Raw genomic sequence first — 26346 nt, 5'->3', positions numbered from 1 at the left:
CTTCTCTTATATAAGACTCCTCCAGTGTGAGGTGACATTCAGCAACTCCTATTCAATGCCATTTAATGATGTAACAGGCTCGGCAGAGTTTGCAGATGAGGTTGCAGTTACAGGATGCGACCACTAGATGTCAAGCTAGCCCCACACTGTCCTCTGCTCCTCCCCTCTGCAGAATAAGGAGTTTGTGTGCCGCGGCCATGACTACGAGAGGCTGGAAGCTTTCCAGCAGCGGATGCTCAACGAGTTCCCCCACGCCATCGCCATGCAGCACGTCAACCAGCCGGACCAGACCATATACCAGGCAGACGCACAGTGTATCCTATAGAAAGCAGCAAATGCAAAATTCATGTCCAAATGTGTGGACGCATGCATCCACAATGAAGTCAAATGTGTGGAAATGCATACAAATAGCACAGTAAACATACATATTAAACATGCAGCATGCTTTGTGTTTGCATACACACAGTTGTCTGTAATGAGGCACACACAATGTGCCTCAATCTTCCTCTCACAATCTCTTTCTTGTCATTAGCAAAGGCCCATTTACAAGAATGCACACAAACATATTAGGCAGTGTACAGTGTACAGAGTCTCATACAAAAAAAAAAAACACAAACACTTTATTGTCATACTTACACTTAAATGCCAGGGCTGAATGTTGACTTGTGGGTTGCCTCCTTTATTTATGCTGAAATAAGCTTTGCAAGCAGCAGTGAGTGTTTGGAGGACAATTATACCTGGATTTCGACTGTCAGGCTACATACTGGCCACCCTGACCACTAACTGGTGGATCGCTGCAAACAATACTCAAATATAGCGCTGCAGCCTTGTATGTTATACAATAATATTTCACTGTATATACATTTTGATTACAACATGCTGTAATTTATGTGAATATCAATCCAGAATATGCTCTTTTTTGTGAAACCACAAGATTAACTACCTTATGAAACAAAATTTTAGAGAGTTACGGCATTGATGTAGTCATTCTAGTTTGTTTTTTTTTTTTGACTATCATTATTATGAAAATCACAATGTGAGATTTGACATAAATGCGCTGAATTTAAAAGAGTAAATAAGGGAAATAGCTTTCACACACTTTGCATTTTTTTTCTTTTGGTTTATTTCTAAAACCAAGACTCTTAGACTCTTCTCATACATAAATCAAGTCAGTGATTCATGTAAGCATCTCACATGGAAAGCTTTACTCTTCTTTTCTGTGCGGCGTTCACATTCATCCATACAATATGTGAGCCTTTTTAATTATTCACACTAATGTATGGGACAACTGTTGGCCTACATAGAGGAGGAGAGAGGGAAAGACACTCAGTGACATAATGACAGAGACTGAAGAGAACAGCGCTAAAAGACGGAGGACAGAGGGACATATTTAAGTTGTTCTGTCTGTCCTTTTCATAGTACTCTTAGGTCTGCATGTGATATACTTGCTCTATGTGCTTCATTGGTTGTCTGAATATATTAACGCACTGCTGTGTTATTCTCACATAATGCTACAGATCACTCACCCAGGTGTATATCCTTGTCTTTGTTCATCCATCTGCATATCCTTCTCTTTCTTACATTGTTCACCCATCTGTATATCCTTGTCGCAAACACTCATGCATATGAACATATGTATGTTAGCTGTCCCGACTCGTATTTCCCTGGTTAAGTTCCTAGTTAGTGCTGGGGTTGCTCCTGATGAAGGTAAGGCTGAGCATTGCAGGAAAACAATGATTCCTGCTCCTCTGTCCTCCTCCACTGCTGACGCTGACAAGTCTTGTGCGCTGCCTGTTGTTTTTCTTTTAAACTCTTCAGGTATTTAGAGTGTGTCCTTGGCATTGCATTGTTTCTATGTGGATGTAGATGAAATACAAAACATACTAGATTTCATACCTCAAAGTGCACACACAGACACACACTTAACCATCTTGCAAACCCCTGCCTGTGTGAGTGTGTCCTTGTCATCTGTGTAATTGTATCTGCGAGTTCCCATGTTCTTTCAGGTCACTGAGGAATTGTTGTCTGCTTTTGTCTGTAGTGCTTCCCCTTGTCACTCTCTCTCACTCTTTCCTTAACTTCCGGTGCCTCCAGACCTGCAGATCTATGCCGTAACACCAATCCCGGAGAGTCAAGATGTGCTGCAGAGAGACGGAGTGCCTGACAACATCAAAAGCTTCTACAAGTTCAATCACATCTGGAGGTTCAGATATGACCGGCCTTTTCACAAGGGCACCAAAGACAAGGAAAATGAGTTCAAGGTACGGGTGGAAAAAAAAAGAAAATTCACTAGAAAGGCAGATGAATAAAGACAGTCACTGACACATGAAGCACACGTACAAAGAAGACGCCAGTGTCACGTAGACATTTCTTGTCATCTGTATCATTTCGTCCCTTTTTTCACCTCATAAAAGTCACAGATTTTGTTGAGATATGAAACTAAGCCTTTAGAAAAATGAGCTTGTGGCCAATGACTGCTTATGGGGTAGCTGCAAAATGTCGTGCTATGAAATATTTCACAAATTTAAATTATACATTTATGATCATTAGTATTTTGTCACTGCAACCCAATGTGAAACAGCTTCATTTACTTCCTTCCCTGGCTTGTTCATTGATTTTAAGCCTGTGTAGGTAGTGATAGTTTGAACCTGCACCCAGGTATTAGTCTATGTTTAGCAAATGTTTTATTCATCATGACTCCTGTATCACTAATTATGCTCAGAAACTCTGGCACCAGTCTGCGCTGCATACAGCTCTGCACAAATGAAGTCTTCACAGCCACACACATGCAGACTCACACGGCTGCACACACCGTAAACGCATAATACGCACACACATGCACGGCGGAGACCCTGCTGTTAGGCTCATAAATATTCGGTATTAATACACAGATATACACACGCGATCATTTCATCTCAGTTCTATTAAGGCCATTTGGCCAACTTTAATCATCATATTACATTTCCATCAGGGCTGAGTATCTCTGGCCCTTAGGTGGGAATAATGTGCATGATAAACGTTTGCGTGGTGACAAGGGTGTGCAGCCGCCCGGATATGCTGCGATCTGTCATAATGAAGACTTTAAAAGAAAGCTGTTTCCAAAATTCCAAAATAATTCCGTTTCATTCTGCAGACCAAAATGGTTTGCAGAAAGGTCAAGACTTGTATTTTATGTCAGTTTTTCCTTTCAACTTCCTGCTCTGAAACTGTAATATAAGAGGTGTTCAGGTGGATTTCTTGGCCTTAAAAAAGCCCAGAATCAATAAAGGGCAGCAGGGTTGTGTAGTGAGACAAAAGACCCTTCTTCAACCTGAGGACAATGGATCGATACAACGTGTCAGCACTCATCTGCTCTGCTGGAGTGTCCTTGAGCAAGACACTGCCTCCAAACTTAAATGAAGCTCTACTGTATCAGCTTTGTTCTTTGGAAAACAAATGTCCTTATAGTGATCAAACAACACAACTGTATAATGAGATTTCACCTTTTGCACCATATTAGCTTCATCTAGAATAAAACAAAAGGATGTAGTGTAGCGTTTAGTTGTGACTGAGATCAAGATGCAAGACTGCAACCCACAGTTAATTAAAGCTCAAACTGTTTAGTCAATCAACAGAAAAAAAACTATTTTCATAATCAGTTCATCATTAAAGTTTTTCCTTTTTCAAGCAGACATCTCAATTTTCTCACATTTAATAGATGCAACAACTAATCAATCAATCAATCGAAAAAATAATCGGCAGCTAATCTATGATGAAAATGGACTTCAGTGTCATTATCAATTAAACTGTTGGGTGTTTTCATGTTGAGTGGAAGATTTTTTTTTCTTGACCTTCTGAATAATTGAGAAACATGACAAAAAAAATTCTCAAGAAAAAGCTAAAAAAAAAAAAAAAACAAACAAAGAAAGTGGATCTTTAGGGGAAGATTTTTTTTTGTCAGACTGTTTGCTAGATAAATCAATGGATCTGTCCAGAACTAGAACCCAAGGTTGCAAATCTTAAACAGCTTGTTTTCTCTAACCAACAGTTAAAATCCTCAAGACATTCAGTTTAGAGAATCGTAAACAGAACAGCAGATCCTCACATATGAGAAGCTGGAAAGTGGGAAATGCCAAATACTTCCCTGTTCCAACTTCTCAGTTTTAAGGACATGCTGCTTTTATTTAGCCTCCGTGATAACAAACCAAACATCTTTGATGCTTTGACTGTTGGTTGGAAAAAACAAGCAACTTGAAGACGTCACACTGGGCTTAGGGAAATTGTAATGGACGTTTTCACCATTTTCTGACATTGCCAGAATTTGTCAATTTATCAAGAAAATAATCTGATTAAAATGTTTCGCATTTTTTCTTTATCTATGACTTCAGCTTTTAACTGAGTGCTGTTGACTGAATGTTTTAGCCCGGTCAGGAAGGAATCAGCAAGAGATCAGAAGGCGCTATTAAAAGTACACTCTACAATTATCATTTAACTCCTTTCCAGTCCTCGTGTTTCTTGATGCGTTTCCCACACAGTGAACGGTACTGCAGGTGCTCCGCCGTGCTGTGAATCTCTTATGTTAATTGCCTGCAGTCAATGCTGGAATTTCTATAGTTTACGTGCTTTCAGAATGACCTTGTGGGATGTTGGCATATTGACAAGCATGTTGGCTGACAGGGTAAGTGGTGGAGCATGAATGATGATACGAGATATAAGACATGACATCTGACCTACACCTAAAAGTGGGTGTTTGGCAGTAGGTGCACTCGACATGTTTTCCGCAAACTGTGGAACGGTAATTAAATTGTGTGCTGTCCGCCAGAGATAGAGTGCGTGCGCGCATCAGGAATAAGTAGCTATGGATTTTTTTTTTTTTTTTAAGCGTGTGAAGCAATCAGCTAATACTCATGAGTGTATCGTGTGTTTCTGCAGAGCCTGTGGGTGGAGAGAACAACCCTGACTCTGGTTCAGAGTCTTCCAGGCATCTCCCGCTGGTTTGAGGTGGAGAAGAGAGAGCTGGTGAGTGAGACCACTTTTGATGGAATAACCATGAAGACACAACTGCAGCACACAGCCATCTCACACAAGGGACACTGTAATACGATTTTATTTTGCAGGTTGCAATTCAGAGTGTTGCCAGCCAATACCCAAGTATTGATCCAGGTCATTACATTGAATGACAATAATGACTCAGGTCATGAGTTTGGGGCGATTGGACACATTTCATTTCCTATATTGGATAGCTTGGGTGCTTAAAGTCAAATTGCTTTGCTTTGATAACCAACCATTTTTTTGGTAAGGACATTTTTCCAATACTTTGTCCCTGTCTGTTTTTAGCCTGGAATCACTATTATATTTGATATGAGTCAATTTCCACACTGTGTTACATGTAAATCCCCTCAAAAGCTTTTGGTCGTGGATCTTCTCATTCAGATCTCAAAGGAGTGGGAGGATTTTAATGCTGTTTTGTCCACCATATGCGAAACATAGCACATAGCAGTGTCTGTTCCTGTTGGTCTAAGCGCATATTCCTTAGCACATAGCTGCCGAGCATGGTGTGAAATTGTGGTTTGTGAACCCAGTGTTATTCTATCACGGTTGTGCAGTGCAACAGCATATAAAATACAGAACTGGAAAAAGCTTTATTAGCAAGAGGATTAAGCTTTGTGTGAGACAGAGGGAGAAAAAGTGAGAAGAAGAAATGAAGAATGAAAGGAAGATTTTTTTTTGTGTGTCCATCAATGCATGCAAAAGTAACCACATGTTAATTATCAGTGCATGCCTGATATTTAAAGCTGCTATAGTCATTATTTTTTTATATGAACAAAGGCTCAAATTGCTACATGTATGTGAAACCACAGATTAATTATCACCCGACTACACATTTCCCATCAACTCTGTAGAGAATTTTAGCATCTGTCACCTCACTGTTTTGATTTCACGGCTCGCGGTTTTAGTGTTTTGATTCAGCCTGTCTGCACTCATCAGCATTGTTTTCCCAATGAAGCAGGTAGAAGCCAAGAGTTAAAAGGAAAGTGAACTGTGGACTTATATTCAGCAGGTGGCAGAAACCACACTTTAAATGAATGTTAATGTTTCCAGTATCTGCTGGATGTGTAGAAAAGAAAGCCACTGTTAACTAACAAGTCCACTATATCAACTTCAAAGATGATTCGCATGTCAGTGTTGTGTTTACAGCTTGTTTTTCCACTGTTCCCAAGTGGCCAAATATTTGTTAATGCAGGTTTCAAATTGTTACACATATTTATTCTGGAATTACATATCCACCATTTGAAAAAATAAGGTAATTGATTAAAAAATTAAGGTGATGTAATTGTGGTTTTGCCAGAAATGCAGACAGACAGTTTTTTGCTAGTGTGTACTGTTTTAAGGACTTTCACACACAAATGGGCAATTTGGTTGCACAAGCACAATTTCTCAGAAAAATTAATTGAAACATTTTTGGTAAAAAAAGCTTTCAGAGTCGATGCACTAAATTAAAGTTGTTAAAGGGTTTATCCAGCAATTTAGCATTGCGCCTCCACAAAGTTTAGAAACATGCAAGAGATTAAAAAGAGAATGTTCGAAGCATCACAGCCAATATATCCTTTTTATTTATTTATTTATAAATGTTGGATCCGACACTCCACATAATGCACCTCAACAGCGTCTTTTGTTTTTAGTACAGCCCTGATAAATGCCCATTTCTTGCTAATGCCACAATCCTAAAGCAGGCTTTCTTTTATAAAGTGTAGTCTCAATGCCAAACCTAAGGTTACCTGATTAATTCATCAGGGGTTATTTTCTTCTTCCTTTCAGCTCCTTTTAGTGCAACAGAGGAAGTGTAAAACTCTTATTTTTTTTGCTACCACCTCTCCCTTCGCAGGTGGAGGTAAGCCCATTGGAGAATGCCATCGAGGTGATCGAGAACAAGAACCTACAATTACGCACATTGATCACCCAGTGTCAGAGCCGGCAGATGCAGAACATCAACCCCCTCACCATGTGCCTCAACGGGGTCATCGACGCCGCTGTCAACGGGGGGCTGGCCCGCTACCAAGAGGTATGGATGGATAGGTGGAGGATAAGGTTGGAGGGTTTTAGAGACCGAGGCAGCGATGACATATGGATTGCCTAATGATGCGTGAAGGTGGGTTTTATTGGAGATGTATGGACAGAGAGTGTTTTGTGGAGGGAGGAGCAGATGAACAGATGGATGGACGCATGAATGGCTAGGTGAAGGTTTGACTAAAAGGATAGATGAGTGGAGAGCAGGGTGCAGAGGAGGGTGTGGAAGCAGAAAGATTAGATGGATGGTAATGGAGGAATGGGTGGATGGATTGGAGGCTTGGCCAACGGATGCATGGATAGATGGATGGATGTGGGGAGAAAGAGGGGTCAGGTCAAAAAATGGCAGATGGAGGACTGGGAGGAGGGAATATAAGGAGATAGATGGCTAATAATGGCTGAATGAATGAGATGGGAATGTTTATGCAGCTGCTTTATTACACACCAAAGTGGTAACACAAAGACTGGTAGGGAAACACTGAAATATGGTCAATCTCATTGACACACACTTACATTCACCGCTCCATCAAAAGCCTCCTGACGTGAGACAATTGCAGAAAAACAGTGCAGTGCAATTTCTTCACCAGGGAGAGCACAAATGAAGAAAGAGACAACAACAAAAGAAAAAATCTCCTTAATGAAACGGTTTTTACCCTCAACAAACTGAGTGGACTCAGCAGCTAGCTCTGTGTCGCGTAGCAACCACCCCTTTCCACTGGGAGTGTGTATGTGATGGTGAATGTTCATGTTTGTGCATGTATGTGTGTGGGCATATACTGTATATGTGTGTGTGTGTGTGTGTGTGTTGGTGAGTGTTTATTGGGCTTGTGCAGAAGAGCGTGCCTCTGTGTAGAAGTAGCCTATTAAGGCCTGTAGGATGCTTGATAGAGCCAGAAAGGCAAGGGTCGCTGAAGTGCTTTCCACCCCTACTGCCATTATTTTGTTAACAAAAGGTAGCGTATAGAATCATTTTCAGCTTCCAGTGTCATTATGGACCAGCTCTTTACTTATACCCCGTTGGCATCATTATGTATATATTTCTATGCATATAAGTGTATAAATGGTGTTTCTCTGGGTAGAAATTGATCACCACCTTCATTCAACCCTTTTTAAATTGTATTTTCATGTCATGCACAATAGAAAGTGACACATTTTTCAATTATTTAGCATGAGGTGGACATAGACGGAGCTATTTCTGGAGCAAACACGTTGCCACTCATATTAGCACTCATTTTTCTTTGCGGAGTAGCACATGCGGGGCCCCGTGGAACGCTCCTGTAAATCTATTAATTTCTCCACGTAATGCCGATTGACAGCTGTGGCTGTTTGGCTCGGCTACAAATGAAGGCGAAATTGTCGTTCTTAATATTTAGATTTATTGCTTGAGTTTGAGTTGATACCCTTGAGGGGGAATGTTGTCTGATTTATTTCCCCTCCCCTCAGCATTGCATCTCTAATTGGACTTTTCTAATGATTAACTGAGCCACTCCATGGCGAGGTCTCACTCCCCGCAGCCCGACGAGAAATTTCCATCATTCATAGAAGATTATTGATTATTCTCGCTGCCTTTTCTGGAGCTCCGTGGATGAAATTTCCTGCTGAAACGCAGCACTTCTCTTTAGCACTTCACAATATTGCATATATACTTTATAGTACAGCAACAATAAAAAAAATGTAATAATGTAATTTAAATATTTTTCATGTGTTGCATGATTTAATAAGAGAGGAACGTGATATCATTTGCTCGCTAATGTATGCCATTTTAATGAAGATTGCCATCTGAGGATGTTTGTCTGGAATAATAATATTCCTCCTTTTATTGAGCCGGGAGTCCACAAGCCATAGGGGCATGCATTCATTCATAAGGATCTACATGTGCGTTTCTCTGCTCACATGTGTGCAGCTCTTTAAGCATCATCAAGGCCTGTCTCTTTGGAGATAGACAGCTGTGTCTTTTGCAGAGGAACTGTTCTCATCTTTTTTGTGAACTCCCTCTTTACCTTTCAGTCCCTTTTTTTCTTTGCGGAGTAGTGCTTTTGTGTTTCCTTCTGTGGCAGATTTGGAAGCAGATTGTGAGCAGGGTCTTTCATCGGTCCGTCGTCTCTCCTCTTTGTGTACTCTGATGCAGATTGACAAGGATTTATTATAATCTGTAGACGTTTCACATGTGTTTATGGCATTGTAAACAGCAAGGACCTGGACTTGAATGTATGGATGCAACAAAAACAGTTCTCATCATTCAAAGCAGACCAAGGCGTTTTTCATCTTATCTGTTTCTCCTTTGAGTCGCCTTTTTTGAAGGAAATGTCTGGCACAGTGAATAGAAAGCACCGTCCCTTACCCATAATCAAGAAGTGTGATGTTTCTGAAGAGACCTGATCTGTAATGGGAAGCAGTGACACGAATGAACATGAAAAAAAGCTTTTAAAATCTGAGACCGAGTTGGCTCCTAAAAATCAAAGTATAATCAGGCATTTGATTCCACTAACATCCACTTGGCACAGTGTTTTTCTATTTTTAGTGGTTGTGTAGCCTTACTCTGGTCCCTGAACTTGATATTAATATCACAACACAAAAACACAGACAGGAGTCTTACACCCCATTTCAGCTGGAGTTAGTTTATTCTGTTTGCTTATTTGCTCAGTTTGTTCGTGATTTTTTTTTTTTTTTTTCAAAAGAAAAAATAAAAACATAAAAAAATAAAACGTGTGTACACTAATTCACTGTGTCAGCCCAGCGGGGATTCAGGTAACACTGCAGTGCTGAGAGCTCCACTGTTTCAACTCCCGGTGTGTGCATAACAGATGTTCTGCGTTTTGTCTCAATGCAGGCCTTTTTCGTGAAGGACTACATTATGAATCATCCTGAGGACGGCGAGAAGATCGGGCGACTGAGGGAACTCATGTTTGAACAGGTTTGTAATAAGAGATTAATGCAGCAGGGTACTTTTAGGTGGAGTATATACTTATAAAGTGTTCAACAACAAGTTTATCTTCCAACATGGTAACAATATATTGATAACATTTGAGACTGTTCATTCTTGACCTTGAAAACCACATGTGACAAAACACTCTCAGCTCAAGGTCCACTTACTCACTTGTTCTAGAAAGCTCCAGAACAAGAGAGCAAGGGGAGCTTGAGTTGTTTTTTCAATTTACAATACTATATATAACGTAATTTAGTTTAGTATTATCGGTAAAATCCAGGTTAGGTGGGTTCACTCTTTTATGACCCATTAGATGGCAATTTTCACAGATAAGGAGGGAGGAATAAAATGTCCTTCATTCTGATCTTTCATTTTATTTCCAGGGTTGTTCTCAGATTGGCTTATTTGTAACAATCATAGACATTAACCAGCTTTTGTCTCATAGGCACATATTCTGGAGTACGGCCTCGCTGTCCATGAAAAGTTTGTTCCCCAGGACATGAGACCTCTCCATAAGAAGTTAGTGGATCAGTTTCATCTGATGAAATCCAGCCTCGGCATACAGGTAGGCCAGAGGACACTACACGGTGACACTTCAGTACATCTTGAATGTATTTCAGGGGCTGCAAATTTGCAAATCAAAGAGGAATTCAGTTATTTCAGTTAATGACCACTGTTGACCCCACTGTTGCTGATCCCCCTGATCCTCAATTGCACCAATCACCAGAAAAAATTCCTCGTATGTGAAAACATACTTGGCAATAAAACTGATTCTGATTCTGATGACAATAAGATACGTAACAGGAAGATTAAAACAAAACCACTTGTGCAACATCATTTTCTTCAAATCATTAACTGGATGTGCACACTCGTATGTTACAGCAGACACCAACCGCTGTGTGTAGACCTCTGAGTGAATGATGCCGTTAGTCCTCCCCTCATTAAACAAAAAACTTCTGTGTACTTTATTTACATACCTCACGCTGGCACGAAGAAGCTTTTAATCGTGTGCTTTTCCTCTTCTCCAATTGAAAACCTCAGGAGTTTTCGGCTTATGTACGCGCAAGCCCAGTGCACTTCACCAACGGAAGCCCACGACCATGCAGGAACTCTGTGCCCAACATCATTAGCCCAGATGGAGGCAGAGGGATTGTCAGGCGGAGGTGACAGTTGTTTTTGTCTAATTTTGTTGCCTATTTTCTTGAGTATTTCATGTTGTATGGATATGTGATGTCTTTCCTTTCTTTCATTTTTGATTGAATAATCAAGGACAGAAAACATCTTGCTTTTGAAAATGTCAGTTACTTTTGTCTATATATTAGAGATGGAAAAACAAGGTTTCACTTCAGCCTCAGGATTATAATTCCTCCGTTACGGTGTCTCACCTTCCTTTGCTTTCTCTTGATATGCTGCCCTTCACTGCCGACATCAGTCTTCACCATAGCTGTTTTTTTTTTTCTTTCTTTTACTTTTTCTGTGTTCCCTCTTCTGACCTCGAACACCACGCTCTGTGCCTTTGCTCTCTTCTTCCTTCGTTCTTTACTGGTGTGGCTCCATCTGGGCATACAATAGGTGGGGGCGGATGGCTGGCACCCACAGGGATATTTCTGTTGGCTAGCTGCTGCCGGACCAGCAGGCAGACTGTGTGCGTGTGTGTGTGTGTGTTGGAGTATGTGTATGTGTGTGTTGATGTGTTCAGTGACCCTGCCACTCTGTCTACCTGCGACATTCTGCCTCCACAGTCTGATCCCAGGGGGCACAGCCACACAGAAAGATACAGACACACACTTCAACTCAGTCTCCCAGTGACATTTTGTGTTTTGCTTATTGAGTTTTGGTTTCTTTTAGCTGGCAACACCAAACCAGGTTACATTTATTTTTTGGACTCCTGCTTCAACCTTCCTTTAAAAGCCCCATTTCTGTTTGTTCTCTAACCTTTTTTTTCTTTTGCACTTACCTTCAGGCTGACAAATACTTGATGAAATGCTGAGATTGCTGCATCCATTATCTTCTTTTAATCTGACATTTTTCTCCCCATTTGTCTCCCTGTTTGTCTTTTTCCCCCCCTGCCTGACTTTCTGTCGGCTTTTCTGCGGCTCACGCTGAATTTGCGGTGAGTGAAACCTCTCAGAGCTAATGAAACATAATAACATAACCTATCTCCATTTACCAAAAGCCATCATAACCATCTGTTTCTGCGCGTCTCTCACTCTCAGTCCTCTCAGCTACCCTGCGGTGAACCGCTACTCCTCATCCTCTCTGTCATCCCAAGCCTCCAACGAAGTCAGCAACATCACAGGACAATCGGAGAGCTCGGATGAAGTCTTCAACATGCAGGTAATCTCTCTCTCTCTCTCTCTCTCTCTCTCTCTCCCTCTCTCATACACGCATCCATGCAGCCTCTTATGCCTTCCCACACACTCACACAAAGGCTCTTAAGGTAGCAGATTGAGTCCACTTTCCAGCAGTTGCCCTCGTGCTCCCTACAGATTTCACTTGTAATACTTTTTAATCCACCCTCTCTCCGGTCTACCCTCATTTCTCTTCTCCTCTGACCCTTTCTCTCTGTCTCCCTCAGTGCTTGTTTGGAGCTTTGTCTGGCCAAGCAAATTGTCATGATTATATCAAATAAGGATGCAATGCTTTGTGTGGTGTGCCCAGGGAGTCGGCTGGAGTTGGGCAGTAATCTAAACTAGATTTGGCCAATTCCGAAAGCTGCTGACAACTCCTGGCAGGCTGTCGGCCACACCTGGCAGGCCTGGAATAACAGGGAGGAGGAAAATGTGAGAAGGAAAAGGAATCTGACTGAAGCTATTACAGTGCTGTATTTGATCAGCATAGCTCTTTATGCCTCCGTGCCGGTGACTGCCAGGGCTGGAGTTTTCAGGTCGTCCATCCGTCAGTCCGTCTGTCCCATTCTTGTGAGCTTGATAGCACAGGAACGCCGTGAGGGAATTTCTTCGAATTTTGGACAAACATTCACCTCAACCCAAGGATCAACTGATTAGATTTTGGCGGTTAAAGGTTGAGGTCACAGTGACCTCGAGAATGTGATATCTCAGTAATGCCTGAAGAGAATCCCTTAGTCATGTTCTAATTGGTTAGTTGGTTTGTAGCCATATTCTGATGGGTTAGTTGGTTTGTAGCTATATGCTGATTCGGTAGTTGGTTTGGAGAAGGGATGTCACAAGAAGCGATACTTCGAGACCAAGTCAATGGCAGTGACAGTATTAGTTTTCCTATAAGTACAGAAGGTACAGTTCATGTCATAGGTATGAGAGATGTGATTCTAACAGGACTGACGAGAGCAATATAATAACACTACAAGTGTCCTAGTCAACTTGACACCAAGCTTGGAGAGAAGAGGAAGGCAGGCGCAGTGCACAATAACAACACGTGGAATGACAGCAGCAAGTGCAGGTACAGCAACAAGTCCGTGGCGATTTATGTGGAGAAAAAAAAAAACGTCACTGGTGTATGGAGATATTTAGTATTTCATAGACAATCAAAAGCCAGTATTCAAACGGTGCCACAGGAGGAAACACCTCAAACTTACCTAAGCCGCTCAAAGACAGGCATCTGCATCTGTATGTAAATTTCTCACTTTGGTAGTGTCACCAAATTTCACTGGGATTGTCTCTTTTTCACAAACAAGAAGAGTGTGCCATCAAATTTATTTCAAATATTTGAGCATGGTGGATCATTGTTGACCTTTTTAGAACAGAATGTGAAACAGAATAATATAAGCTACAGAGTAAAATTACTAGCTTATCAAAGCTTTCAACCATATCTCGTGATTTTTAGTCTCATGATGACACCTGAGCCAGTTCCATGAGCTGGAGAAGACACACAGTGGCTTGGTTCCTTAACAATAATGGATTATAAACTAAGTTAATTCATGTTGTATTCTGTTCACGTAAATGAATTTTTATGATATTCTCCTGATGATGTTAATGCAGTTGTTTTTGTTGTCTGTCACCACCTACAGCCCAGTCCGTCTACCTCAAGCCTCAGCTCCAACCATTCTGCCTCGCCCAATGTCACCAGCTCAGCCCCCTCCAGTGCCAGAGGTGAGACTGCCTGCAGAACGGCTCATTTTGCAATGTTATGCACTATAAGCTGTAACTGGTATTTCAGTACAGAGTGACTCACACAGAGGACGCAGGCAGAGGTTCAGCTGGACACACTGAGCACAAGGACTGAAACTTTGACCTTTCACTGACATGATGTTCTCTCAAACAACCGCAGCATCCTGGCTGGCGGGGTTAGCGAGGTTAGACTACAGCTAGAGGTACACAGAGCAGAGGGAGATGGGGGGCAAAGAAAAAAAAAAGAGAGAGAGAGAGAGAGAACAATGAGAAGGGAGGCTTGAATGGAAACTTAGAGACTGCAAAATAGAGAGAATACGAAATGAGCCGAGATGAAAAATGAAATGGGCTGAGACATGGAGACAAATGCTGTTGAAAGAAACATGGACCCAGTGAAAATGCAAGACAGAGCAAGAGAGAGTAAGAGATGATTGCAGCTGTGTGGAGTATCCCTCTTGGACCTAAATACAATCTCCTGTCCTGGCTGGGACTCGGCCATCCAAGCCCTCCTCTCCGGCAGAGTGTGAATATCTATTCTCCGTCTGCCCTCTTATCTCGCGGTGTTCAAATGTGCAAACGCGTTTCTGCCTGATCCACATCATAAAAAGTAAGAAAATATGAAGACGTTTATGGAAGTGTATACACTCCCCTTTGGCAAGCTGCTGGCAGCGGGCGTCACCCTTATAAAAGTGGCCTCTGTCTACCCATAAAGCCTGTGGAGAATTATTGCCAGTGTGGTCTTATCTGAATGGGAGCCAGCGATGGGTATCTCATACTCATATGATAGCCTTCCAAGTGCTATCACATTTGCTAATGGATCGAGATCCATACAGTCGCCAAAGCCAGATGAGGGGAAGTGAAAATGGTGTGAGCGAGTGTTTGCGTGTGTGTGCGCTTTTGCGTTCATCACCGTCGCCGTGTTATATGTGTTTCTATGTCCGGGTTTAACAAGTGTCTCTGCCAGTTGTGATTGTCCAGTCTAACAGAGGAGGTAAGGGAGTGAGGAGTGTGTGTGTGTGTGTGTGTGTGTGTGTGTGTGTGTGTGGGTGGGTGGGTATGGGAAGGGGAAGGCCATTTATCATGTTGTGGAGCGAGTGAGACTGAAAGATTTGGTGTGGAGGCTTAGGGGGAGAAAGAGAGATTGGTCTTTCCTGATTTGTGGCCAGTATTTGTGGGTAATAGTCTAACACCTTGCTGTTATTTGGTCCCTTATGTGTTTGCACATGCTCTTGTGTGGGTTTGTGTGCCCGTGTGTGTTAACGCTGTGACATCTCGTACCAGGTTCACCCCAAATGGCAGAGAAACACAAACATTCCAGAGAAAACGCCTGTTTGTCTCCGAGAGAGAGACCAGTCAGTGCCATCTTTCCCAACCCCCTGGACCCTGCACAGGTAACACACACTCACACACACATGCACACTTATGGCTGGGCAGTACAATCTGTGTACAGTAAATGCACAGTACTGGAAAAAATGCATATTTTACAAATCTATATCATTTTATAACATGGATTCAGCTGTACTTTTTTATTGCTAATGGTGAATGGATTTTTGGATTTTTATTGTCAAGCCACAGGAAGTGCAGCCCTCTGCATGTAAACAACATTTTTTAGAATGAAACGAAAGGATATTTGCATGCAAAGAAAAGGTAAAAAACTAGAAACTGAAAATTGAGCTTTTGACCACTGAGGCAGCGAGGAAAGTCTGACAACGTCAGTTTCATGTCCATTTTGATCAAGGCTGAAACATCAATATTGCACTTTGGCAAGAGACATCCAGTCACCAAGCTTATTATGTGCAATGCTAATGTTTGGCGAAAGCTAAGGATTACAGTGTTGAGACGACTGAAAATATAATCTGTAGTTTTAAGTTTTTTTTATTATGAGTTTGTGTTGGATGAATCTAGCAACCAACACTAAAGTGTTACAACACTGAGGATATCATTAAAAGAACACTTGGGAATGGAGAACAGAGGTTGTGGAAAAACACTTGCACTTTGAAACTTTATTCAGATTCACATTCAGATGGACATATCTGCCCTGGTTGTACGGTTTTAAGGAGGGTATTGGAAGAAGAACACAAATTTTTCTCTCATTTGCAGCTCGTACAGATAGCTTTGGTTGTTAGATCCATGTGTCATCCAAGTGTGGGATTGTAAGATTTGGAATAAGACAAAATGAGAAGTGTATTTTTTAACACTTAAAACCCTGGAGACACGTTTATTCAAAACTGCGGCTGCCTATAAGGTAGATACTGGGGCAAAAACAAGGTCACCTTTGTATTGTACAATATATCTTTATGTGTGACTTCTGTCTCGGAGAGAACAAATGCCTGGGGACACATGCCATGAGGTCTTTTTGTAGCTGAGAATTGCAGTTTTTCAAGAGTGGGTGATGTTAGTGATGTTTTATGTTTGTGATGCTTTATTTATTTATTTTTTTTTATTTTTTTAAGAAAACACATTCCAGTACAGCAAGCTAATGTTACCACAATAACAAGAGCCAATAAGTTCAGTTCCTTCAGTGGCTGAGAGCTAGTATGTAATCACACACTCCATCCTCAGTGACAGAACTACAGTAACAGAAAAAATAATGTGTTTTCTTTTCAAGGCTGTTCATCTCTTCCAGTCAGCGCTGCTGGCACGGTTCACCTGTTTGTGTTCTGTTAAGTCGTCTCAAGTCTACAGATGAATTGATGTTGGGAGGCCTAACAATTATTCCAACCTGACAAAAGTGGGACCGGCAGTTAGCTGCTAATGGAATATTGATTATTGCAAACATTGATTGCTTGTATCATTTGTAGTGCAATTAGAGAAACTAGGTAAAAAATTCATCTTATTTATATATTTTTGAGGGTAGAGGCAGAAGTGCTCACCCACTCCTACAAATATCACACGGCTGCTCGATACGAAGGTCATTACGTATTCTCTCTGCCTGACTGACTGTTGCTGTCTGAATCTCCCTCTGCCTATTTTATTGAATTTGTTAGGGGGGAAAAAAAATCACCTGATATTTGTTTTCTACCATCCAATATTCATCTATTCCTCTATGCTTAAAGCTGGCATTTACTTATGTTTTATATCACAAATGCACTGTTTCATGCTGCATGTATCTGACAGTAATTTGGGCTTATTCTTATCTGTGCAGAGAGCTGCTCCTCATCAGATAGGTGATACCACTTTACCAAGGAGTGACCCCAACCTCTCAGCACCAGACAAAGGTAAAACACTGCGTTTCACACATTGTACATGTTTTACTTCCATGCACTGTCTCCCATACACCAGCATCAGAAACACTGTGGAAGCCCCTCCAGCAGAATAACGGTGCCAACATGTGTAGACACTTTTTTAATTAAATTTATTCTAAAGTAGAATTTTAATATTATTTTTTATTGTTTTCCTTTATTGTCATGTATTCATAATCCATTGTAACTCCCCTCACTGATGCTTACACCACTATCCAGTGTGATGTCATCTCTCCAGACTTGGAGTGTGTGTGAGAGTTTGACCACAAACTGACTGGAGGCATCTGTCTTCACACAGCTGCTTCAGGGAGTCTGTCAGAATGCACACAAACACACACAAACACATAGACACATGTTACATTTTCACGGTCTATATTACAGCATTTCATCTTGCCTCAGCTTAAAAGAGTAATAAAACGGCAGGTGCTATCCCTGCAATGCTAATGCACATGTGTGACATTCATATCTCTGAGTTAACCACCCAGGTTGTCATTTTTTCTCATTTTTTGTCATTTTCTTTTGCTCTCAGCCAAAAAAAAAAAAAACTAATTAAGGAGGTATGAGGAAGAGACACCTTAAAATGAAGAGTGAAGTGTGTGGATGTGATAGCTTCCCTGTGACTCACAGAAACACACACCTTTCCATGTGATTCAAGTGTGATCTGTAAATGATGCGATGAGATGAGCGATAGATGAGCTGCCACAATATGGTGACATCACACCTCTATGCAAACGACAATGACAAAAGGTGCAAGAATTTACACAAAACCTGTGATTGCATACAAGTGTTGTTTATCGCATCTTCAGCCTTGAACCTTAAAGTTTAACTAGATACCAAATATAGACTGTCATTACAATATGATGCACTCTAGACTCTACTCTGCCACGGAGCAATATAAAAGAGCCTTTTGCAGTCAGTTGAGTTCAGAGGCATCAGTCTACCTCAACTTGATGAACTGTTACCTGGCCAGTCTCCCTGACTGTGACTGTAATTACGGCGTCTGATTGCATTTTATTTTTACAGAAATGTCTGCACTTGATGTAGCTCCCAGACATAAAGTGTAAGAAAGTAGCGTGTTTTAAATGAAATTTTATTTCCCTGCTTTCACACCAGATGTGCACGTGTGGCATTGCACAGAAGAAGACCATTATTTTTCTGTTTTCAGTTTGTATTATATCTAGAAAAATGACACAAAAGCTAAATGCAAAATAACCTTTAAAAACAAAAGCAATTTTCACCAACAAATAATAACAAGAGTAATGTGGGAAAAAAAATGGATGAATGCAAATGTGAACGAAGCTTGTTAAACATCCTGCATACATCAGCGGGGTCACACTGTCTTCTCCTAATTGGTAAAAACTATCCTTCACTGCGCCACAGTTGCTTGACCTGTTGCACTAATGAGCAAAGTCTTGCATTCGTCATGTCTCTGACAGTTAGTCCTTTCATGGAAGGAAAAAGAATCAACAAATTTATGCACTGCATCAATGAGACTGTCTTTGCAACAGGAATGACGGCATCTGTCATTCTGAGCAAGTGCCCCTCAACAGTATATGTTTACATTCAAGTGATAAAGCCCTTTAGAGGCCATAGTAATTATGATGGGAGCAAAGGAGGACGTCACGTGACGGTGTTAAGTCCACATACGGAGGAGGTTGAGGTGGACGGATGGGTCAACAGAATATCAGACTTTAACATGGGGGACTGCTCTTCATTTCCTGTTTCAAACTGATAGTCAGGGTAGTTTTTTTTCCCAAGCATGACTCATCTGACTGATCTATAACCTTACGCTTTTTGTTTTTAACTACAACTAGGGCAACTAGGACAACAAAGCTCTCTCAGCCTTAATGAAGTGGTAGATTAGACCCATCACCCAATCTCTCTGAAAATGAAGACAACAATACAGCTGTGACACATGATCAAACATCAAAGATTGAGACAAACCTCACAATGCTTAAAATACCACTGCCAAAATCTTCGTATTATCTATTGAGAGTTTAATGCTGCAAAACAACTTCATCAGGACTGCTTGGGTGTGTTCTAGCAGATTTAATTGTGGCCAAACAGCCAATCAAGTTAATATGTTTTCACTTATCATATCATCCATTTCAAATGCATTCACTGTGTTCTCCATGTTGTCTTGTGTAATCCCATATCCTGTTATGTGACTTGTGATGTTTCTGTGTACTGTAAAGTGAGACCCACACCCAGTAGCTGGAGCCTAGACAGTGTCAAAGAGGGCGCTCCATCCTTCTCTGACTCTGTTGGCAAATTGCTATGCCCTCCTGTACCTCCTAGGCCACCATACTCAGGTAAACTGGCCTATCACAGTGAATCCTCCAGCGAAGAATGGTACTAATTTCCCTCTCTGACTTTTGACACCTGGTGCTTTCTCAACCTCCTTGTGGCATTTCCCCATCTGAGGCTCTCAGCTGCTGCTTCCTTGCTTCTGCTCACATACATGATGACGCCGTCATTTTTCTGAACTAACCAGTTGAAAAGCTGAGATTTTCTGGTATGAGATGTTATAGCTCAGCTGAGAACAAGTCTGAAAATCTCTATGGACTTTGTGAAGGCTGAAATCAATCCCAATTGAAATTCCAGTCAATTCCTGGATTTGTCGTTTTTTTTTCTTTTCAGTCCCCCTGAGAAAAGCATGCCATTACATCTCAACAACAGTTTTCTCCACCATCAACTCAAACTGTGTTTTAGTTATTTACTTATTTACAGATGCAACAGACTCAACTTATTCCCTACTGCTTTCTGATGTATCCCACTGCCCAGCAGCATTATAAGCAGATGGAGAGAATTTTTTCTCCCCATTTTTCCTGCCCTCATTGCATAGAGCACTAACAGCTGTTGGATGTAGAAACAGCTTAAGGCAGCCTAAAGGACCTGCAGAACATCAGCGCATATTTGATTCATTGATGCTTTAAGCGACTGGCCCTCTCATCTCCATGTGTGTATGTTTGCATGACTCATGCTGTGTCATCCTGGCAAATAGAGAAAAATGCTCCTCTAATTTGAATTTGCCCTCTTTCTTCTCTCTCACTCTCTCCCTCCCTCTCTCTCTCTCTCTCCTCTGACTGTCAGCAGGCTCCTCGGCTAAGAACATGAGGTCACAGTCCCCTGTCCCCACGTCCAGATCGCCGCAAAAGGTTGGTTATGTTTCTGTCACTCACTTCCTCTGTCCATCTCTTCTCAGTTTTGGGCTTTTTTTAGTCTCTCTTTCTTTCCCTGAGACAGCCTGACCTTGCTTAGTGACAGCCTCAGGGCCTTTATCCTGCACCGCTTACGTCTTACCGGCCGGCTCCAGGGTCTTTATCCTATTCTCTGTCAACCGGAAGGCTAGGGAGCTTTGCATTACTGTTCATTGAAGCTGCTAACTGCCCCAGTGCTGCTGATTTTGTGGTTTTTATAACACGACTGTCCCAAAGTGGACCCTAAGTGGGATAGCTGGAGGGCATTCATCGTATTAGCTAACTGTACACCTGGTAGACACCAACTGTCGTCCTCTGTGTTTAAATTCACACTCGGAGAGGATGTCGTCTGGCCTGCTCGACAAAAATATGCAAAACCAGATGGATTTATTCAACTTCGTGACACGTATTTGTCATTGAATTTAAATTTCAAAGCATGAACCGTATTTGTTATGTTTTTTTCCCTTTACTGTTATTGTGATAAGTGCTTTGTGTGCTTTACTCAGTGTTCCCCTCAGCATCTCTCAACTGACACACGTGAAAACATGTTTTTAATATCTCTGACCTCAAGTGTGTCTTATGTTTATCTAAACATAACTGATTACTCTTGCTTTGTATTCAAGCTGTAATTATTGCTAATGAGCCTTTTAGTTGTTAATACCAGTCAGCAGATGCATAAGAGGTCCAAGAAAGGTTAGCGAAGCACTAGGTGAGCTCCTAATGAGGGTAAAGAGTTGTTTTGAAACTCTGGTGAACCAAAGCTTGTCTCCTGCTAACTCTTATCTTCTTTGTGGGCTTGTCACAAGCAACAGTGCTAAGCTCCCAGCTTTGTTGCAGGTGTGATCTCTTCTTACATGTGTGTGACAACTACCAAGAATATGGTTGTTTGTGTTTGTGTGTGTGCGTGTGTGTGTATGTGTGTGTTTGTGTGTGAGGTGGAAAAGAGAGAGAGAGTGAGCGCAACTCTGGAAACCAAAGTGTGAGTGACAGCTTGGCACTCAGCGTGCTCTGTCAATCAGGTTTGTGTGTGTGGTTGGGTGTGTGCCTGCCGCCACATTTGTGTGTGAGGGGGCCTGGAGCGAAGCACCAAGCTGCCCATCACGGCACAGCCAGACACGGGTCCTCCGTGGACCTCCAGCAGGCCCCATTATCTGGCACATGAGCGCACACACGCCAAACACACTCATCAGTCAGTGCAGTGAGGGGCCCATTACCAAACCACAAACCCCAGGACAGTCGTGAACCTGCAGAAAACTCGTGGTTCCAGCCTGACAGGGCCGGACTTATTCATCTCCAGAGTCTGAAATGATTAGAAAACTGGATAAGTTAAGAAACAGAAAAATAAGAAACTACTTGTCAGCACTGTATTAAATATACAGATTTTTATCATGCTTGCCCAAATGTGAAAAGGTTTGTCCAGTTGTGCATGTCAAATGAATACCTCTTTGTGCATGCCCCCTGTACCATGAACAACACAACCTTACTGATCAATTGTATACTCCACTAGATCCAATTAAGTTTTAGCAGCTCTAATGGCAGCATGGTGTAATTGCTTAGAAAAACATTTTGATGAGCGATCGGATTTTTGAAGGGAGAAGTGCAGCATATTGTGTTTTTTCATCTCAGTGCACAGGGCCAGTTGATGGAGTGGAAAAACCTGGCCCTCTCAATCTGCTCACTGACTTTCCCTTTTTTTTTCTTTTTTTTGGTGGCATTCACATTGACACCAAGTTTTTATTGTTGCCTTTTGGCTGTGTCAGCACACATGTTGGAGACTGATTAGAGGATGCATACAATATGGTTACATGCTTACTACCAAAAATGGCTCACAAAATCTTAAGCACAAAAGTATATATTTTGTGATTGTTTCTTTAAAAATATAGAAATACAAATTTATCTGCAGGATGCTTGATGTGAGTGGTTCTCAACCTGGAGGTCAAGACCCCCACAGGGGTTCCAAGATGAATCTGAAGGGACACAGTATGAAAAGGCTTGGAAAAAAATATATTACATAAAAGCATGTTTCATACTTTTCACTACTTTTTCTCTTATGAAATATAAATTTAGTTTAGTTTTTTAGAACTGTCCCTTTAAAAAAGACATGAGAAAAGAAGTATATGATTTCCTGTCATTCTCTCTGTCCCCCTAGACCACAGTGCCACCTTTCACCCCTTCACCCACTGAGTGCCAGTCTGCCAGCCTGGTCTCCAACTCTCCTGTCCTCTCTGGCAGCTACAGCAGTGGCATCTCCTCCCTCAGTCGCTGCAGTGTATCGGAGGCTTCAGGCACCGAGCTGCCTGCAGGTGACCACCCGCCCCACCCACTGCCTCCACCCACCACCTTGCCAAACTCTGTCTCCAGCAGCTCAGACGAGCCGATCCGCAGAGAGAACAAGACCCCGCCTCCCTACAGCGTGTACGAGAGGAACAACCCCCGCAGGCCTGTGCCGCTGCCCCATAGTCTCTCCATCCCCCCACAGACGGACCCCCCGGCCCTGCCACCCAAGCCTCACCAGCTCCGTACAGGCAGCATGAAGCTGGACGGAACCTCAGACCCTCGGGTCCCAAGACCGAGGCCTCTGCCCAGGAAGGTGTCCCAGCTATAGGTGCTGATTAAGGGTTCAGGTCCGGGGCTTGTGGAAGGAGGTGGAAGAAACACACTGGCGTAATTTGCACTTTTCTACTGGGCACTCACTTGTTTTTTGTGATCTTCAGTTTGGCATTCCTGACCTACTCTCCAATAAAAGACACAGGCCTATAGATTAACAGGCAGTCAAAAACTGAAGAAACTGTCAGATAAAGAAAGTTTCTTTTTGTATTTACTAGAGGGCATTGCATTGACTTTGACTCGGTCATTCCGCACTTTTAGCTCTAGTACGTACAGTAGGTCGCCACGGTCAGTCGCAACATATGTTTACCAGAACACTCTAGAAAAACACAGTTTTGATAGATGTAATAATCTCAAATATATGTATATTGGTATATATGAGAATTGTTTTTGCCTTAAGTATTGGAAACAGAGTCTTTTATCCGTGAGTCTTGCACGTTTTTTTTTTTTTGTTTCTTTTTTTTTTTTTTTAACTGAGTACATTTGTATACTGTATGGCTAAAAAGGTGCTAGAGGCCTCGAGTATGCATTTCAGTGAAGTGTAGTAGACAAGGGTGTGTTCCCATAGTCATATCCACACAATCAATGGTACAAAAAAGTCAGAAGTTGAACTTATGCTAACAAAAATGTATTTGATTGAATTAAAAACTCCTGCTATATCTGTATTTTTTGCCAGCTTTGCCAGGAACATTTAGTCAATTTTACGCAGTAATATATTAAAGGTTTGGTAGCTTCAGCACATTAATGACAGCAATTTTAAGGCTTATTTTAATTTCACATTGATTCATAAATCAGAAGACTAAAGAGATTTCTGGTGGTAAATTACCACCATAGCAAACTATTCTGCTGCGCTTTTCTCTCCAGAATTTTAAAATCAGCTTCTCACTTTTCACACTAGTCAAGAATTGTCCCCATTGACAACAAAATCATGATCCTGGAAGAAAGACATGGGTAAACGTAAGTGCAATTGCATGCTTAGAAGCTGGATTTCGCCATTGGTCATTGCCATTTATGTGAACACACCCTAATCCTCCTGCATGATGTAAATGACAACAGATCTTTGGGGTAGGGGGGGTGGGGGGTTACCAAGTATTGTGCCAAAGGAAAATGTACAATGTGCTGTAAAGAAACTCTTTTTTTTTTTTAACTGGGACCTGGAGTCAAGAAGTTAGTAAGTAAAGAGACATTTTTAAGAAAGGGTTTTTAAAATTATTTTACCCACACGTCCTAATTAGCCAATTATCTACTGATCATATTTAACTCTAGAGAAGCACAAATAAGATTTTACCATCGGTATTATGACCAGTACTGTTACTATGAAGTGTCTATTTGACAGAGCAGCAATTGGAGCAGAGTTAAACTGTCAGCAGTGACCTGAAAAAAAACACAGAGACTGACGCTCTATTGGAGAAATATTTACAAACGAATCATTGTCAAATATGTGTACAGTTGAGATTTACTTTCGGTTGGATTTTAAAAAGTGGACATGAGTAGACTACACTATGAATAGTTGCTCAGTTCAATGACATTGCATTGTTGCAGTAAAGTAAGTGTTCTGTGGCAGGCAGATTTCACACAGAGGAAATTTTGGCGTAAGATATTCACCAATCTAAAATAAATTTTTTGGGGGGGTAGCTTTAGTATTGTTTGTATGTTTCATTTTTGTATGGTTAATTTACTTTTTGATTTGTTGTGAATTTTTGAGATTAAATATTCACATTAATCAGTACTTGAGAAACCTGTAAATTATATGATGAGATTAATGTAAGTATGCCAAATATAAAATTTGTGTATTACAATTAATGTAAATATTGTGTTTTTAACAAAATGTAGCTATAACAATTTACAGCTTTGAATGTAATGTTGAAGCAGCAAATTATTATTATAAATGTTCAAACTTTTATGGTTTTGTGAGTGTAGAAAAACTAAGATCATGCATAATGACACCTAACACATTTACAAGTTCAATAAACTGCCCTATGTAATACAAATGGATTGACAGACAGATTTCTACCTTCAGACCACTGAGATTTGTGATGCGAGTCTGTCTTCTTTTATGGGGTACTGAAGTTTGACACAGACAAAAAGCCTGCCTACTTCAGCAAAGACTCAGGTTGACTGACCATTAGTGATGTTTTGCCAAAAAAAAAAAAAAAAAAACGCTTCTCAGTGTTTATGGGTGGGAAGCCAGCTGGATGATGTCGCTGTATATGTAAACTGAATCAGGTGGATACAGCTGTGGCTTAATCTGCAATTTGTTGTGTGTAGGCAATCACAACAGTACAGTGAGAGTGAAAACAAGGAGGGGGGGTAGATAAAACACTGGAGATTTGAGAAAACCCAAAGGGTGCATTCGGTTCCTTGAAAAAAGATGGTTTTTTTTTTTGTTGTTTTTTTTTTTAAAGGAGTGATGATTAATGATTTCTAATTTAAAAATAAAAATAAATAAATAGATTAAGTACAAAGATAAATTTTATTTCTTGTGAAGTAAAATAAAACCAGCTCTTAATTTGGCCAAAAGCAGCTCAAGCTTGATTTATGTTTTATAAAACGTGAAATTAAAAGGTACACTTTCAAACCAGGAATTTCCATCTTTATCATGGCAAGGTAATCATTTGTCACAGCAGACATTTTGACCGGTCATTGGAAAGCACAGGTGTGGATAATAAGGCCAAAAGCCACGGCACCTGAGCGTAATTAAGCCTTGATTAATATTATTTACACCTGTGCGTTCCTTACTGTGACATGTCAAAAATGTCCTCCGTGAAAAAGGCACAAGGGTCGAAGGGATGACTGTTAACGCATATTCATATTCACACGCTGGATTTAGAAGAAGAAGAAGAAGAAGAAGAAGAATGTTGTTCTTAAAATGTTTGAATTTCGTGGCCTACTGTTGTGAGTATCCTGGGAAAATGCATAGCTCTTGGACTTATTCTTTGGATTTCTTTTCGACCAACTTTAAAAAACGGCTTGATTTGCTGATCAGGTAAGATTCATTATTTTCTCTGTAATTCATGGAAAAGTGGTTGTGTTTCGCTTTAATTTTGGTAGATTTTAAAAGGCAAGATCTGTGTTTTTTTTTTTTTTTTAGGAAAGTAGCTAACTGGTTATTTTAATGTTTCCAACACGAACAGGAATAATGAAATTATTATGTCCAAAAGAATATCATACAAAAATTTGGTCGTCTGTTCATGATAAAATACCTGTAAAACCAGTGCCCGGTATACTGCAGTGTT

General features: G+C 41.0%; 1 protein-coding gene across 4 annotated transcripts in view; it reads left to right on the top strand.

The window, feature by feature from the left end:
- The window catches only part of dock4b (dedicator of cytokinesis 4b), a 112942-nt gene extending 87841 nt beyond the window's left edge, over positions 1-25101 (top strand). The window contains exons 39-52 of one of the 4 annotated variants that reach the window (XM_071501779.1): positions 173-314; positions 2095-2261; positions 4912-4998; positions 6866-7042; positions 9878-9961; positions 10419-10538; positions 11015-11136; positions 12199-12310; positions 13962-14043; positions 15343-15452; positions 17207-17279; positions 19499-19615; positions 20397-20461; positions 22653-25101. In XM_071501779.1, the coding sequence (XP_071357880.1) occupies positions 173-314; positions 2095-2261; positions 4912-4998; positions 6866-7042; positions 9878-9961; positions 10419-10538; positions 11015-11136; positions 12199-12310; positions 13962-14043; positions 15343-15452; positions 17207-17279; positions 19499-19615; positions 20397-20461; positions 22653-23108 (1914 nt within the window). In that variant the 3' untranslated portion in view covers positions 23109-25101. The remainder of the gene's footprint in view (positions 1-172; positions 315-2094; positions 2262-4911; positions 4999-6865; positions 7043-9877; positions 9962-10418; positions 10539-11014; positions 11137-12198; positions 12311-13961; positions 14044-15342; positions 15453-17206; positions 17280-19498; positions 19616-20396; positions 20462-22652) is intronic. The other 3 variants (XM_071501780.1, XM_071501782.1, XM_071501781.1) reach the window with 3 other exon arrangements.
- Positions 25102-26346: the final 1245 nt, after the last annotated feature.

The sequence above is a fragment of the Trachinotus anak genome, unplaced genomic scaffold (assembly GCF_046630095.1).
Source record: "Trachinotus anak isolate AG129_WGS33_773 ecotype Australia unplaced genomic scaffold, CSIRO_AGI_Tana_v1 ptg000018l, whole genome shotgun sequence".
Lineage (NCBI taxonomy): Eukaryota > Metazoa > Chordata > Actinopteri > Carangiformes > Carangidae > Trachinotus > Trachinotus anak.
This window is presented reverse-complemented; position numbering and strand designations above follow the sequence as displayed.